Genomic DNA, 15,430 nt, shown 5'->3' with positions numbered 1-15,430 from the left:
ACAGTCTCCTCCAACAGCTTGCCGACTACCTTCTCTGCTAACCAGCTGAGCGTCTCGAGGAAGGCCCCGAGCGCCCAACGCTCCCCGACGGGTACTTTTTTCAGTGGAAAAATACAAAAAAGTAATATAATTAAAGAAATATAGAAAAAAAAAGAGCGAGCTTTCGTCATAGTGATATTTCTCATAACTATATGTGATAATAGCTATACTACGAGAAAGGAAAAGAAGATCTGATTCCCCGACGAACATCCACTACATGTATAGATGTTGTCTACCCACTTCGCACCTGCCGTCGAACCCATCCTGTCACTTTTAGAAGGTTGGTTTGGGAAGGCACGGATCAGGGCGATAGCGACGGCGCACGCGGATGCAGCAGGGACATTCATCGCCACAGTGCCCATAGACACCCACCTCTTTTTTCTCGAGATCGGTGTCGCTCACAGGTCGCAGGTAGGTGATCAACGGCTGTTCACAGCATCCACAGGATCGGCCACAGCAGCCCCCAGTGTCCGCACAGATCTTACGTTGAAAAACCCACGCATAGGAACGTCCATGTCGGTCATGATGTTCAACGAGGAGCAGAATCCGTTCCATCATGCGGGTCAGAGGAGGTCTGTCGTCATATATCCTGGAAGCTTTGTAGGCACAGTCCCAGTATTGATTGGTCAGTTGTTGGATTCCCTTTTCCACAAGGTGGCTCGTCGATGAACCGCACGCCTCAGTGTATCCTGGCGGGTGGATTGGGGGCTTTGCTAGCTGGTCAGTCTGTCCCTCGGGCTGTCCTCGGACCTGGCCGTCGTTGTTCTCAGACAGAGCCCACCACTGTCCCGCTTTCTTCGTCAAGGATCGGATCCAAGACAATAAAGTGTGATCGAAGAACGGTTTGGACATATCCGGGGTTTCATCCAGCCAGTTGGTTGCTTGGGCGTGTTGGCCGAGCATCAAACGTTTCCTCCGCAGGAGACAAACCAGCCCAATTGAGTACTCTTTCTCGAAGGACTTGACCCATTTCTTGGCCTGGGCTACTTTATTTTCTGACTCAGGAACATCTGCCCACTTTGTCTCCCATTCCTCATAGGCCTCGAAGAAGGCTTCCTCGCACTCTGATTCGGTGTCGTTGACTATGCGCGTCATCTTGTGATGTTTGGGAGGATTAAATCGTGGAAAACAGGTAAATGAAAAGGTAAGATGCAAGAGTTCTGCTGGGGTTCCCATCTGGTATCTATACCTTTTGAGAGTATGACTCGTCCTGGAACGATGAAGTCAGTTTGATGGCATTATTACACGTTATACCGCTGCCTGGCCCCGGGAATCCCGGCCCATGGGGCGCATGATAAAATGATAAACCTTAGTAATAGCCTTCGAATTAGAACTTCTAGTGTAGGGCCGGCAAGCCTACCATTTCGGGGCATCTGACGATATATGGAAAGAGCAGGACTCTTGTGTTCATTGGAAGGGGATGGCACAATTGCCGTAGTGGCATGGAACCGTTAACATCCCGCGGGACAGTGAGATAGACATATCAATGGAAGGCAATATCCTAGGTAGGGCCCCACGTGGGTGCTTTCCCAAGACAAATACGCCTAGGTCTATCCAGTTGAGGTTATGCATAACCATCAGTACGAGTTCGCGTTATTAGACGGTCAAACCACCAAGGAAGGATCACGCCAGGCGAAGAGAGATTGTACCTCGCGGCGATGTACGTCGAGGCAACCAGTGACTCGACTGTTGACTTGCTGGACAGATCACCAGTCTTCTTGGCCAACTACCAGACCAACATGGCATTGAGAACGCAGATTTCACGAGGGACACCGCATTTACATGTGGTGTTTCACGTTGCAGACTGGTCTGCTGTAGAGAGACTCGCGTTGTCGCGATTCGACCACGACAGAGGGCAGCACCGCGCCAGCGAAAAGTAAAGCAGCATCTGGCTCCATATATCCGTTCACCAAGGAGACGAGAAGTTGCCAGAAACCATATACATATATCTATCCTTCATCAGTATTGACTGTGTGTAGGGAATATTCTCGGTCTTCTCACATGAATTGGAAAGCAGGTCAAGACCAATAAACTCCGTTAGGGTAAAAAGCTCAGACACCGTAGCGCGATCTCTTTTACCGTCACTAAAGCAAGCGCTCTGCCATAGCTTTGTGTGTGCATATTGGTCGAGAGAATGTCGACCATAGGGTTGAATGAGATGGTTACGTTGCACTGTTCTACCTCGCCGTCCTCGCAGAAACATTTTGTAATCTGATGCCTAATTTTGAGGGCAATAGTAGACAGGACCGCTATTTCACGACGAGGATCTATGCTCACATTTTGAACAGAATATTCCTTTACTGACCCCCCAGCCAAGCCCGTTACACCACTTGGGCTCCGAGCCCCCGAGTTGATCCTAATAGGCGCCGTCAACAACACCCTGGATATCTGGAGTTTTGGATGTCTAGTGTTTGAGCTGATCACCGGACAACCACTGTTCTGTATCCCAGGGCCCAAGCATGAAGATGACGACCATCTTCTCTCCCTCACTGCCCAGCTCGGGCCCCTCCCCGACGAGCTCTTCAAGCATTGAAAGACTTCGTCACTGTACTCTACCCCCGAGAGGAAGCTCTTCAACTGCGAGGTGGGAGGTGGCACTCCAGGCGAGGAACCCCTCATGGTGAAGAAGATATCCATAAAAGATTTATTCGATCAGGCGGGCCCTGATTTGAATAATGAGGAAGCCCGTCAAGTGAAGGCGCTCATTTAATGGATATTGCAGTACGATCCTGCGAATAGACCGTCGTCCGTGGAAGTATTATCTGATCCGTGGTTTGGCGAGATTGATATAGAGGGCAGCTCGTCTTAGGTATCTGTAGAGTAGTCATTCTCGTTGTCATCCTCATGACATAGAATTATAGATACTTGGCTCCTTAAAATCTAGACAAAATGATCAGAGCGTCATTATGGACTCCCAGGAGGACCCGAAAAAATGGCAGAGGTGGAATTAGATGGCGCCAGCAAGATGTAGACGCCCACCAGCTGCGGCAGGGCCACAGGATGAAGCCTTCCCCAACGTGCCGCGTCCCATTCGATGGACGATCGCCGTTCTTTGGGGCTATAAAATGGAAACCGGTCCTCTCCGGCGCCAATCATGGTCGCATGCTAGTGCACTAATCTAAGGAGGGTTTAACCGCGGGTATTATGGAGGGGTGTTTCGATCACAGACCGAGGAAGGGCCGCAAGGAGTCCAACCAGCCAACCAGCCAACATGTCACGCTCCCTTACGATTCAAAAGATTGACGGCAAACCAGGACAGGTCTACTACCCGCTGCAGTTGCATGATACGCCCAAACCTGTCCCCGGCCCCGGGGAGCTGCTAGTGAAGATCCACGCGGCGGCGTTAAACCACCGGGACTTGTTCGTCCGACAGCACCTATACCCCGGAATCTCGTTCACCAGCCCTCTTCTCAGCGATGGCTGCGGCACGGTCGTTCAGACAGGTCCAGGATGCAGCGCGCAGCTGCTCCACCAGCGGGTCATCGTGTGTCCCGTCCGGGGTTGGGACGCTGACGTCGACGCACCCGAAGACCCCGATCGATACGCCGCGATCGGGGCGTCAAACCGGTACCCCGACGGCACGGCCCAGGACTATCTCCTGGTGCGCGAGTCGGATGTGGTGCAATGTCCCGAGCACCTCTCGACGCTCGAAGCGGCTGCTCTTCCCCTCGTGGGCCTGACCGGCTGGCGCGCACTGGTCACCAAGAGTCGCAACGCGCACCCGGGGCGCAACATCCTCGTGACAGGGATCGGAGGCGGTGTTGCCCTGCAGATATTGCAGCTCGGCGTCGCGAGAGGCTGCCGCATCTACGTCACATCGAGCGACCCCGAGAAGATCGAGCGGGCTGTGCGCATGGGCGCCCAGGGCGGCGTCAACTACCGCACGGAAGCCTGGGAGAAGCAGCTGCAGGCGCTGCTCCCGGCGGACCGACCTTATCTTGACGCGGTGATTGACGGCGCCGGGGGCGATATCGTGGCGCGGACGACGCGGCTTCTTAAAGCTGGTGGTGTCATCTGCGTTTATGGGATGACTGTCGCGCCTCGCATGGAGTGGGCTATGCCGGCGGTACTGAAACATATTGATATGCTGGCGTGCACGACGGGATCGCGCGCAGAATTCCACGCCTTGGTGGAGTTTGTGCAGGAGCATCAGATCCGGCCGGTTGTTAGTCGGGTTGTTCGGGGACTGGATGATTTGGAGGGGATTGATGGCTTGTTTGAAGATATGAAGGTGGGACGTCAGTTTGGAAAGCTTGTCATTGATGTGGATTCGACGGGGTCTTGAGACGGGGATGCCATTTGACTGTCGAGATTCCCACCGATGGGAAGCAGGCCAGTAGGGGTTTGGTCGCAGTGTATGGGGTATAGAGGAGAATTGCGACGACTCCATTTTATTAGATCGGTCGCTTTGTCGACACGAGGCATGCTACAAATTAGTAATGGGAATGCCCTCAATTCTTTTACCGAAATTACTGTCAATCTTGGTAGTATTTCTCTCCAATAAAGATATATAAGACTTTAAAAACTCATGTCATAGGCATAATGTCATACAAATAGTACTGAAGTCTTATCATCAATCATGACAGACCACGCACGTTTCCAACGAACTATATGGTGTATAGAAGCCGAGGCGCCCCACCGCAGGATGTCATCCGCAAGGCGCGCGAGCATGCGGGTACTAGCGGGGGATGATAGCAGAGTTATAACGACGACGTCTCTTCCTCCCACCTAAACAGATCGAAGAGTTCGATAGACACTCGATACAACGCTGAAAACCCACATCATGGACCCCTCACCCTCCAAGAACCATCACCACATTGTCTTCCTCCAGGGAGATTTTATCCAAACTCCCGATTTCGAGCTTCCGGACCCACATTCGTACACCAGCACGATCTACCCCCAAACGTCACTCGCGGAAGTGCACGAACGGATCCACGATGCCTCTATCATTGTGCTCTCTGCCCTGAGGGTGGACGCCACCGCACTGTCTCCGGAAGTGTCCCCAAATCTAAAGCTTATTGTCGCCGTAGCTACGGGCTACGATTGCATTGACCTGGACGCGTGCCGCGCAAGAGGCATTGTCGTGTGCAATACCCCCAACTGCAATGTGGAGGCTGTATCCGAACATGCTATTGGACTTTATTTCACCACGCGGCGGAAGATGCTCGACCTGCATACCTTGACGAGGGCCGGGGAATGGCCCCGGAAACGGACACTGATGTTCCAGATGCTCGACAGGAATAAGGCACCTCCGCTATCTTGCCAGGACGAGGTCGCTGGTATTATCGGGAATGGAGGCGTTGGTCAGTGAGATCTAATCTGTACAGGCGCTTCAAATCAAGCTGATCGTAACCACAGGGAAAAAAATCGCTGGGATCGCACGCAACCTGGGAATGAAAGTTCTGATTTCTGGGCGTAAAAGCACAAACGGGTCTGACGTACCCAGCCAGACTCACAATGGACAACCAGAGAGACTCCCATTTGACACGGTGATCAAGCAGAGCACCGTACTCTTTCTAGCTGTGCCGCTGATGGATTCCACCCGGAATCTTCTCTCCACGGCCGAGTTCGAGGCCATGTCACCACGGACCATCATCGTCAATGTCTCTCGCGGGGGCATCGTCGACGAAGAGGCGCTTGTTCAGGCTTTGCACGAGGGTCAGATTGCCGGCGCGGCCACTGACGTGTTTGGACAAGAACCTGCTGGGCCGGAAAACTCCCCTCTCCTTGCGGAGGACACCAAGGATCTCAATTTGGTTGTCACCCCTCACCTTGCTTGGCTGGCTCAGAAGACATTGGACAACTACTCGGCGACACTGAAAATGGCAATTGAAGGATGGTGTGCGGGACAGCCGATTAATGTCGTTGTGTGATAGATGATTGGGGTTGATATATACATAGACTGATAGATGATTGACATATCATACCATCGAGAGGAGTGACTGGCCAGAAAGAGAAGACTGCGTCGTGATAAAAGGCTCCTGATATACCTGGCAGTAGAAAGGTTGAGGGCCCCTCCTCATGGGAGTCACTTTGATAGCTTTCCTAATGGGCTCAAACTAGAGGGGACGACGATCTGTATATCTAGTCCATTCGTTTTCTCCCTAACTTTGATTGACTCTGGGGCTGGGGGGACACAATGATTACTGTGAAGAAAAGGAGCTGTATTGTCGCATTATAAGATGTATAAGGTTACTTACAGAGCGCAGAAGATGTTCAGGTATCTTTTGTGGACGAGTACCAAGTCCCACGACCCATTATCCACCGCGTAGAGGATGTCATCCTACGCGACTAAAAAAGCCGCCGTATACTAAACAAATGACATGCAGTTTCAAATACAATCTCACACAGAAGATGGCGACATGATGCCGAAGAGCAGTGTCTTTATGCGTGTTGATGCCATGTATATGCCTCGTATCTGATTGGTCCGTTGATGGTGCTGTATCAATGCTGAATCAGCTGTGCGGCTGGATTATTAACATAACGAGGGGAAGTCAATCCAGCATCATTCAGCTCTCTCCACGTCTCTCCTTCCTCGCCTTCGTCATACCTCGTCGCCTTCATCGCTCTTTTTGTTGAGTGAAGCTGTATGCCCGGGTTGCGAATAATCGGCCCACCGGTGCAGACAGGAAGGCAACCTTCATGTTGAACCGATGAACTATCAGACCATGGCGGGCAACGCCTCCAGCGCCATGCGCCCAGATGGATCATCATTTAGGGATGGTGACCAACGCAATGGACACGACACGGACAACTTCGAGTCCGAGCTCGACCCGGCCGAGACGATGCGACACTCCCCGACGACCTCGCCTCAGAGCTTCACTACCCGGTCCCTCCTGGTGGGCATTATCATCGGCGCCCTGATCACCTTCTCCAACACCTATTTCGGTTTACAGACAGGCTGGATCAGTACGATGGCGATGCCATCGGCCCTGATTGGGTTTTCCGTCTTTAAAGTCTTCTCCAAATATCTGTCCTATCCGTTTACGCCGATCGAGAACGTCCTCATTCAGACGGTAGCGGGGGCGGTGGGAACAATGCCGTTGGGATGTGGGTTCGTGGGGGTCATACCTGCTCTGGAGTTCCTCCTGAAAGATGGAGAAGACGGGCCCTCAGGTGATGGCGGTACCGGGGAAGGGGGTCCGCTGAAGTTGAATTTCTGGAAGCTCGTTCTCTGGAGCCTGGGGGTATGCCTCTTCGGGGTCATTTTTGCCGTCCCACTGAGAAAAGAGGTCATCGTCCGAGAGAAGCTCAAATTCCCTAGCGGGACAGCCTCTGCGCTGATGCTGAGGGTTCTCCATGGAAGCGGGCAGAGTGATGAGAAGATGAAGGGCAGCATGACCCGGCCGTCCGACGCTCAGCGCGACGAAGAAAATGAAGCGCTCATGGCAACACACGAGGCTGAAGAAAGTGACAGAGTCGTAAAGGACGATGAGGCCCAGAAAGAGCTGGCCGACAGAAAAGACTGGCAGTCGAAGATGCGTTTGTTGATCGGCGCTTTTGGGGTCTCTGGTCTCTATGTAAGGTTTTTTGAACATTACCAACGAACTATAAGCTGACGGTGGTAGACACTCTTTTCCTACTTCGTGCCTCAAGTCCGAGACATCCCCATCTTTGGCCTTTCTCTGGCGCAGAACTGGCTGTGGACTCTCAATCCATCACCAGCGTATGTCGGGCAAGGGATCATCATGGGCCCGTCGACTTGTATGCACATGCTTTTTGGAGCTGTTCTCGGTTGGGGCATTCTTTCCCCGCTCGCCAAAGCGCGTGGCTGGGCCCCCGGACCTGTAAAGAGCTGGGATGATGGAAGCAAAGCTTGGATTGTGTGGATCTCCCTCGCGATCATGCTAGCCGACTCGCTCGTCAGCCTCAGTTGGCTGGCGATCAAGCCCGCCCTCACCCATGCGCCGAAACTGAAAAGCGCGGTTTTGCAAACCAAGGCTGGGCGCTGGGTTGAAACGCAACGACAGAACAAGTTTAGTCGTCGTTCTCATATCAGCTACTCCTCGTTAAGCCCCATCTCCGAGGAGTCGTCTACTCCCAGTCACCCATCTCAGCTAGATCGAAGGGGTCTTGGTTCAGCCCCCACTGACGACGATGACGCGCCACCGTCACAGCTCATTTCAACAAGAACCGTCATCATCCTCCTCCCTCTAACCCTTATCCTCAATGTCGTCTGCATGCACATCGTCTTCGGCGACGTCATGTCGCCACTCCTATCCAGCTTCGCAACTCTTCTCGCAGTCCTACTCTCCATCATGGGCGTCCGCGCCCTCGGCGAAACCGACTTGAACCCGGTGTCCGGAATCAGCAAGCTCACCCAACTTCTCTTCTCCATCGCAACGCCCGCATCCCACTTCTCCCGCCGCACCGCACTCGTCACGAACCTCCTCGCCGGCGCCGTCTCCGAGTCCGGTGCCCTACAAGCCGGGGACATGATGCAGGACCTGAAAACGGGCCACCTCCTCGGCGCCAGCCCCAAAGCCCAATTCTACGGCCAGATCATCGGCAGCCTGATCGGCGCCGTGCTCTCCACAGCCGTGTACAAGATGTACGTCAGCGTCTACGAGGTGCCGGGCCCGCTGTTCGAGACCCCCACCGCCTACGTCTGGATCTTCACCGCGCGGCTCGTCACCGGCCAGGGCCTGCCCCCCGTGGCCTGGCAGGCCTCCCTCATCGCCGGCGCAGCCTTCGTCGTCATCACCGCCCTCCGCATCTACGCGGCCACCCCCGCCGCCAACGGCGGCCGACCCGACACCACGGCGCCCTGGCGCGCGTGGATCCCAGGCGGGATCGCCGTCGCGGTCGGCATCTTCAACGTGCCGTCATTCACCCTCGCTCGAGCCATCGGCGGCACAATCGCCTGGTGGTGGGCGCGCAAGCATGCACCCGCCTCCCCCGAGGCTCTCCGGCAGCGGGAAGAAGACAACGAAGACAGTCACGCGGTAGGAAAATCTCCCGAGCAGATCTCCCAAGCCGCAGACGCGGCGTCGTCAACAGTGGTCGTGCTGGCTTCGGGGCTGATCTTGGGCGAGGGCATCCTCAGCATCGCGAACCTGCTTATGGCTAGTGGGGGGGTTCCGCACCTCTAACATCTTTGTATGGGGCGGGTAGTGTACATGATCGGATCTTAGATATTGATAGCATATATTAGTACACATATACGTATGATACCAATGATGGCACCTTGATGGTCGCGCCAGTGATGATTCTAGCTACGCTATGTATACAATAGGACGGATATAGAGAGGAGTCAAGACGACAATCTATGTGGGAAACACCGGAATTCAGCTGACGTTGCCGACTGTCAGTCTCATACGGAGGAGTACTTCCACACAAGAGAGCTGGAGTTAAAAGAGAGAAAAAGAGGGATACCATCCAGGCAAAAGCACTGGAATAATAAGAAATAACCAACAACACAAATCTCGTGTTTTCTCCCCACCAAAGGATCAATAACTCGGTATAAGTTTATTCCAAGCTTCAAGAGTATCTATTGTTTCTTTTTGTATTATCTTCGGTATGATATATTCAATTATCTTTCTTGTGTTATCTACATTGACATGATAGCCAAGAGCAGTGTTAGTGGGCCTGATTTTCATATTAATCAGATATATAATATTTGTATGGTATATTGGGTTTGAGTAAGATACAGCTATGGGTAAACACAACATCAAAGCGAAGAAAAATAAGAAAGAAAAAAAAAAGATAAATTCAGGAGAGAATAAGATAAAAGGAAAGAAAGGGGTATATCCGGTCAATTCGAACCACACATTACAATACATTCAACAGGATATCAGAGACTGAAGGCAGTCTGATTATTTACGTTTGTTACTGTTTCATCAGACAGATAGACGATGTAGTATCGTGAGAAAGCGAATTGAAAGGCCAAAAGAAGGGGAAATATGGAAAGAGAAAGAAGAAGAAGGAAAATTGCAGATTTGGTATTTGGTATTCGCATTGGGCGATATGGGTCGTTCGTCGCAGACGCAGTAAACATCATTGTAGACATGTCTCCCGTCCAGCGGCAATTAGACGGGTGATCACCCAGATCGATGGGTGAGTTGCCGTCTGGCTAAAATGGAACAGTCACGGGGTATAGGTCCTTATGCGCTATTGTCAGGGGTCGTCTTTGCGGCCGGTGCGGCGTCAGGAGCCGGAACGGCGGGGAGTGCGCTCGACGGCGGAGGCGTGGCCGGCGGCGCCAAGGGACTGGGGCCCGGTGGGGAACCCATGCGGGGGACTGGTCCGGCGGCACCTCCAGCGCTGTTGCTGCGCTTTCGCTGAGCAGCGGCCATGTCCGGTCGCTGCATGCCCGGGGCCCCGTACGGTCCGGGGCTCATGGATCTAGGCGGCATGGGTCGCCCACCGGGGCCGGGGGATTGTGCGCGGGGCACGGGCGGAAAACGACCCGCGGGCGACATGGGTCCCTGGGGGTAGGGACGGGGCGGAGGGCCACCATTGGGGGGACGCGCCGGAGACATGGAGCGAGGACCCGGGGACATGGATCGAGGACCTGGGGACATCGGACGGCCTCCCGGGGATTGCGGGCGAGGATCCTGAGGGTAGAAGCGACCCGGCGGGGGCATACGGCCGTTGGGTCCCATCATGGGGGGTCCGTGGGGGATCGGACCAGAGCCCGGAGGGGGACGAGCACGGGGTTGCACGGGGCGAGCGGACAGACAGGAGCGGGGAGCCACACCTTGCTGCGAACGATCCAGCCGGATGCAGAGAGCCCATCCGTCGTCGTACTCATGCAGTAATCGGACGAGCTGACCGGCCTGGAGCTCCAACTCGTCCTCCATGGATGGCGCAAAATCCATCTGGATACGGTGCACATTGCTGGGCCCGGGCTCGGGACCTGGAGGGGGAGCCCCCGACGGGCCAAACGCCGGGACCGCGGCCACCGCAGCCGCTGGCGGGGCACCTGGGTCTGCGGCGACAGCTGGCGACGGGTTCTGCGATGCCGAACTGGCGGGACGACTGGGCAGATCCTTCTCGCCCGCTTTGGTGGCAGCAGCGGCGACGGCAGCGCCCGCGACCACTCCAGCCGCCACTGCCCCAGTAGCCGACGGGTCGTGGGCCGACGTGGGAGACGGCCCGACAGGCACATGGGGAGCGGGCGCCGCGGACATCGCGGTGGCGGCTGGTGGGCCAGTTGGTGGTGCCCCATGGACAGGGGAGGTACTCTCCGCCTGATTGCCGAACGGGTTGACCGGGTCACTGAAAGGATCACTGCTTTGCGGGGTCTGGGGGGGCGAGGGATGCCCGGTCAGATTGCGCGAAGCCCCGCCCGCGACCAGAGTCGCCCCAGCTCCAGCGCCGGCCCCGGCGGCGGCAGCGGAGAGACCGGCAACGCCACTGGTACGTGGCGTCAGATCAGGAGCGAATTGAGTGATGGGGCGCACGTTGAGCTGCGGTGCAGTGTTCGTGGACGCCATCGGAGCCGCCTTGGGTGGAGGCGGAGGGACATAGGCCTTTTCACTCTCTGCCACTTCGGACAGGTCTCGGCTCTGCTTCCTCCTGCGAACGAAGAAGAAGATTAGGGCCGCAAGCAACCCCACGCCTAAGATGACTCCAATCGCAACACCCGCCTTTGCGCCGCCGCTCATCCCTTCTGGGGCGGGCTTTGCTGAGATCGAGGGCGCCGCGGCCGATTGATCGGCCGTTGTGGACGCCGAATCTAGTGCAGTGTTGGTCAACGACGAAGTGGACGTGGCGGTCGACAAGGTCGTGTGGTCGGCCGTCTTCTCCGACTCGGTCGCGGTCTCGTGGGTGGTGTGTTCAGTGGGCTTGGTGTGCTGCTCGGTCTCCGTCGGCTTCACTTCGGTGGTGTGAGTTGGCTTCTCCTCGGCGGTGGTCTTCTCCTCAGCGGTAGTCTTCTCGTGCTCGGTGGTGTGGATGGTCGTTGGGTCGGGCTTCGACTCGCGTGTGGGCTCCGGTTCTTCCTCTTTGGAAGCGCTTGCCGTCTGTCGGACCGGGTCACCGACGCCGAAGTTGGGTGCAGTGGGCTTAGAGTCGGAATCGTCGTCGCCCATGGTCAGATAACCACCTACGGGGCCGTCGAAGTCCACAGGGGCCGTCACATAGACCACGTCCAATTTGGGATGGTCGTCCGGGCTTCGGCGCTCCAGGTTGGCGCCATGGTCATGGTGTCCGTGTGCATGCACCATGATGGACGAGGACCGAATCGATCGCTCGTCGATGAGATTTGGACCGATAGACGCAGTCGACTTTCAAACGGGTCGTTGAATCTTGGGGTAATCAGGGAACCCTCGTAATCGACTGCGATTCAATAGAAAAGAGAGTATGTATGGGAACTTGCCCACGAGATAAAAGAAAAGAAGAAGATCAAATCAAACGAAATAAAAGAAAGAATCAATCAATCGGAAGGTGGAATGTCAAACACGAATCGATCCAAAGGTAGGGTCAAGCCCACGCTCCAATCTAGATCTCTATCTCAGAGCTCGACCAGGTGGCCGAGTGATTGGAAGCAACAATCCAAGGGCGCAAGCGCGTCAGGGAATGTGGCTGGCGAAACGTCCAGTACGAAAAGAATGTATAATAGGGTTGAAGTCAATGGATGAAGGCTGGACCATCGATCAAAAGAAGGGACAACGAGCTTCCAGGCCGCGCAGATCAAACGAACGAACTCGAACAGGGGAAAAGAAGGGAAAGGGAAAAAATCAATCAAAAAGAAGAGCAACGCGGGAGCCCCACGAATGCAGGGAAGAGAAGAAGGAAAAAAAAAAGGTAATCAAAAGAAAGCGAGTGAAGAGAAGAGGAGAAAGAGAGAGAGAGAAGAAGACGAGAAGATGATTGGAGTTGGATGGAGCAACGAGGCGTTACACTGTAATTACCAATGTTGTGGTTCAAAGTAAACGAAATGAAGGAGGAGGGGTGCTGGGCCAATCATTGCTGGGGTATGATTGCGTATCGGATGGAACCGATCTAACGAGATGTAGGGAAGACTCATGGCGATCTCCATAGTTAAGCGGGGCGTTTTGATGACCGTGCCTGGTTTTATGACGGTAAGGCAAGACCCGTGGGACGGGAGGAACGTGCCCATTGAATCTGCCCATTGCATGCGGGTATTGATACGGTATGATACATACTCTGGGCTGCCAGTCTAATCTCTCTTTGGACTCAACCCTACTCCATATACACCCAGGTCGATGCTGATTCCCTGCCATGGGTTGGAATTTCGGGGCAATCAGAGGCATCCACGGAGATGAGCCAAGCCTCTGTACCGTCCCGGCGCTTCCTAGCGCTCTCCACTCCACGGTCGTTCAGAGATCCGAGGTATGCAGGCACTCGATTCATGATCCAGTCTCACAACACAATGTCGGATGGGATCGGTGGATGGGATCGGTGGATCAGGGCTCGTCAGGAACACAATGGGATTATTGCTGAGCAGTCAATGGCCACTGGATAATACAGATCATGCGTTACGCCCGTAGAGGAGGCATCCATTCGAATCTCAGCGGCATCTCCCCTCGGCGAGAATAGAATAATCAATCTCCCATCACATCATACGGGCAATGCTGATCGCCATTCCAGCAGACGCACTCAGGAAGCAAACACCAAGAAGACACACGGTGGTGGAGGCATCATTCTTGAGGTGAACCCGACTATGTCTCATTCTTTTTCTGCCCCCACGATGCCGCCGGCCTATCGCTGAGACGGTAGGCTCGGAGAGACCCACCGTCATCTCCAGAATTTCGAACCGTCGAAGGGCTGAAACGTCTGGGAGTGGCTGTGGACCCACCCGTGATTGGCTCGATCCCTCTCAATATTAAACCCCGATTATTATGGTGGTATCGCTAAGCGTGCGACTATCCTCGATTCTTCGCTACCGGGGGGGCTGAGTATTCCACCGACGTGTTGTTGTTGGTTTGGAATCTTTGGAGGATGGCTTCACATTGCCGAGAAATAAGGGTGTTTCAAGGCCTGGGGCGCTGTTAGGGTAATCCTTCTTGAAGACCGTCGATAGACAAGCAACGTACCTCTGCGGCGGACAATCGCTGGTCACTTTCATAACACACCAACAAACTCACCAGGTCGCGGCCCTTGGAGGACGCCCCGGGGAGAGTATCATCCCACTTTTTGGCAGGATATTTATAGAAATGGACCTTGTCCCAATCTGGTAGTAATTTCGTTTCCTGTGCATCACGTCAATACTGCTGGATTAAATAACGTAGGATGAATTTGAGACAAGAAAAGGAAAAGAAAAGGTGAAAAAAGAAGGCAAGGACTTACAGGCCAGCTCTCTGCATCAGGTGTGCCCAGCGTCTTGAATATCGACTGGATGAGGGACAGGTCGCTCCCCAAAGGACCCGAGTCAAAGAGTTGCTGGTGCCCCACGGCCACGGCTTCCGCGACCACGCACCCGGCCGCCCAGAGATCAAGAGCAGGCCCATACCCTCGGTACCCGAACAGAATCTCTGGTCCTCGATAACACGTCGTGCCGACATCGGTAATTTTCTGGTCCGCTGGTTCAGACCCCTCGGTTCCTTCTTTCCATGCAATCCCAAAGTCCGCCAGGTACGCAGGACCCTCTGGGGAGTCCATCAGGATGTTCGAGGGCTTGATGTCCCGGTGTATGATGCCTTGTGCGTGGAGATGGGACACGGCGCGGAACATGTCACGGAGGATGGTCTTGGTCTGGGTCGCGGTGACCATGTCCCGACGGAGGAGTTGCTCAAAGTCATACTGGAAGAAGGGGAAGACGAGCACGAGCCGTCCGCCGTCTAGCTTCAACGTCTGGAGCAACGGAACTACATGCGCGCTGGCAGACGCTTGAAGCAGCCGAACCTCGCGTCTCACGTCGTGCGGTTCTGCCAGGAGATGGGGAATGGTGACCTTGAGCGCGACCAGGGTCCCGTCGTCCGCTCGGGACTTGTAGATGGTGGAATGGAGCCCACCGTAATGGTGCAGGCATGAGTGAAATGGCCCGATACTCTCCCCATGATCCCAGCTATCTTCACTCGAATCATTGGGACCCTGCTCCCGGTTTCCGTCCACCGGTGCTACCGAGCCATTGGCCTCCGCGGCGTCGATCGCCTCCTGACATGATTGGCTATAATTCTCCTACGACCATGCTACGTGAGACGCGGCGAACGCACAGAGTCGTCATCTTGAAAAAAACTGACCTTCGATGTGGCCAGGTCGTAGGCTTCCTGTTCGAGCTTCCTGGCCTGCGACTGGGCTTCGGTAAATGCGGCCGATGACGAGGTGCGCTGGTATGCGGTTGTGCTGGGGAAGTCATGAGCATGACATCCAGCTAGTTTCATCAAGGGGGGGAGTCCTCACAGGGACTGGATAGCGGTCAATCTATCCGAGAAGCCCAATTCTTTCTTCCACTCGGCAGCCATATTATATATAGAATCTAGTT

At 54.7% G+C, this 15,430-nt stretch overlaps 6 protein-coding genes across 6 annotated transcripts; 3 read left to right on the top strand and 3 right to left on the bottom strand.

Moving 5' to 3' along the window:
* Window positions 1-228: 228 nt before the first annotated feature.
* On the bottom strand, window positions 229-1,213 carry BDW47DRAFT_111148 (uncharacterized protein). Its single transcript, XM_024813889.1, has one exon. It carries the CDS (start codon window positions 1,132-1,134, stop codon window positions 313-315), a length of 822 nt encoding a protein of 273 aa, XP_024669085.1. The 5' UTR covers window positions 1,135-1,213; the 3' UTR covers window positions 229-312.
* A 2,037-nt stretch (window positions 1,214-3,250) lies between these two features.
* Window positions 3,251-4,349, top strand: BDW47DRAFT_133857 (quinone oxidoreductase family protein; the record flags this gene model as incomplete). The annotated part of the gene is made up of 1 exon (XM_024817945.1): window positions 3,251-4,349. The coding sequence occupies one exon, from the start codon at window positions 3,251-3,253 to the stop codon at window positions 4,322-4,324; it is 1,074 nt and encodes a 357-aa protein (XP_024669084.1). The 3' UTR covers window positions 4,325-4,349.
* A 376-nt stretch (window positions 4,350-4,725) lies between these two features.
* On the top strand, window positions 4,726-5,930 carry BDW47DRAFT_111146 (D-isomer specific 2-hydroxyacid dehydrogenase family protein). The gene is made up of 2 exons (XM_024813888.1): window positions 4,726-5,342; window positions 5,398-5,930. Exons 1-2 carry the CDS (start codon window positions 4,823-4,825, stop codon window positions 5,910-5,912), a joined length of 1,035 nt encoding a protein of 344 aa, XP_024669083.1. The 5' UTR covers window positions 4,726-4,822; the 3' UTR covers window positions 5,913-5,930.
* Window positions 5,931-6,568: 638 nt separating this feature from the next.
* On the top strand, window positions 6,569-9,342 carry BDW47DRAFT_133855 (OPT family oligopeptide transporter). Its single transcript, XM_024817944.1, has 2 exons — window positions 6,569-7,559; window positions 7,608-9,342. The coding sequence occupies exons 1-2, from the start codon at window positions 6,693-6,695 to the stop codon at window positions 9,129-9,131; spliced, it is 2,391 nt and encodes a 796-aa protein (XP_024669082.1). The 5' UTR covers window positions 6,569-6,692; the 3' UTR covers window positions 9,132-9,342.
* A 304-nt stretch (window positions 9,343-9,646) lies between these two features.
* On the bottom strand, window positions 9,647-10,975 carry BDW47DRAFT_111143 (SH3 domain protein). The gene has a single exon (XM_024813887.1). The coding sequence runs from the start codon at window positions 10,857-10,859 to the stop codon at window positions 10,143-10,145; it is 717 nt and encodes a 238-aa protein (XP_024669081.1). The 5' UTR covers window positions 10,860-10,975; the 3' UTR covers window positions 9,647-10,142.
* Window positions 10,976-13,850: 2,875 nt separating this feature from the next.
* On the bottom strand, window positions 13,851-15,410 carry BDW47DRAFT_133847 (putative cell division protein kinase (Ctk1); the record flags this gene model as incomplete). The annotated part of the gene is made up of 5 exons (XM_024817943.1): window positions 13,851-13,986; window positions 14,043-14,198; window positions 14,296-15,126; window positions 15,189-15,291; window positions 15,349-15,410. 5 exons carry the CDS (start codon window positions 15,408-15,410, stop codon window positions 13,954-13,956), a joined length of 1,185 nt encoding a protein of 394 aa, XP_024669080.1. The 3' UTR covers window positions 13,851-13,953.
* Between the last annotated feature and the right edge of the window lie 20 nt (window positions 15,411-15,430).

The sequence above is a fragment of the Aspergillus candidus genome, assembly GCF_002847045.1.
Source record: "Aspergillus candidus strain CBS 102.13 unplaced genomic scaffold BDW47scaffold_52, whole genome shotgun sequence".
Taxonomy (NCBI): Eukaryota; Fungi; Ascomycota; class Eurotiomycetes; order Eurotiales; family Aspergillaceae; genus Aspergillus; species Aspergillus candidus.
The sequence above is the reverse complement of the archived record's forward strand: the minus strand, read 5'-3'. Positions and strand labels throughout refer to the sequence as shown.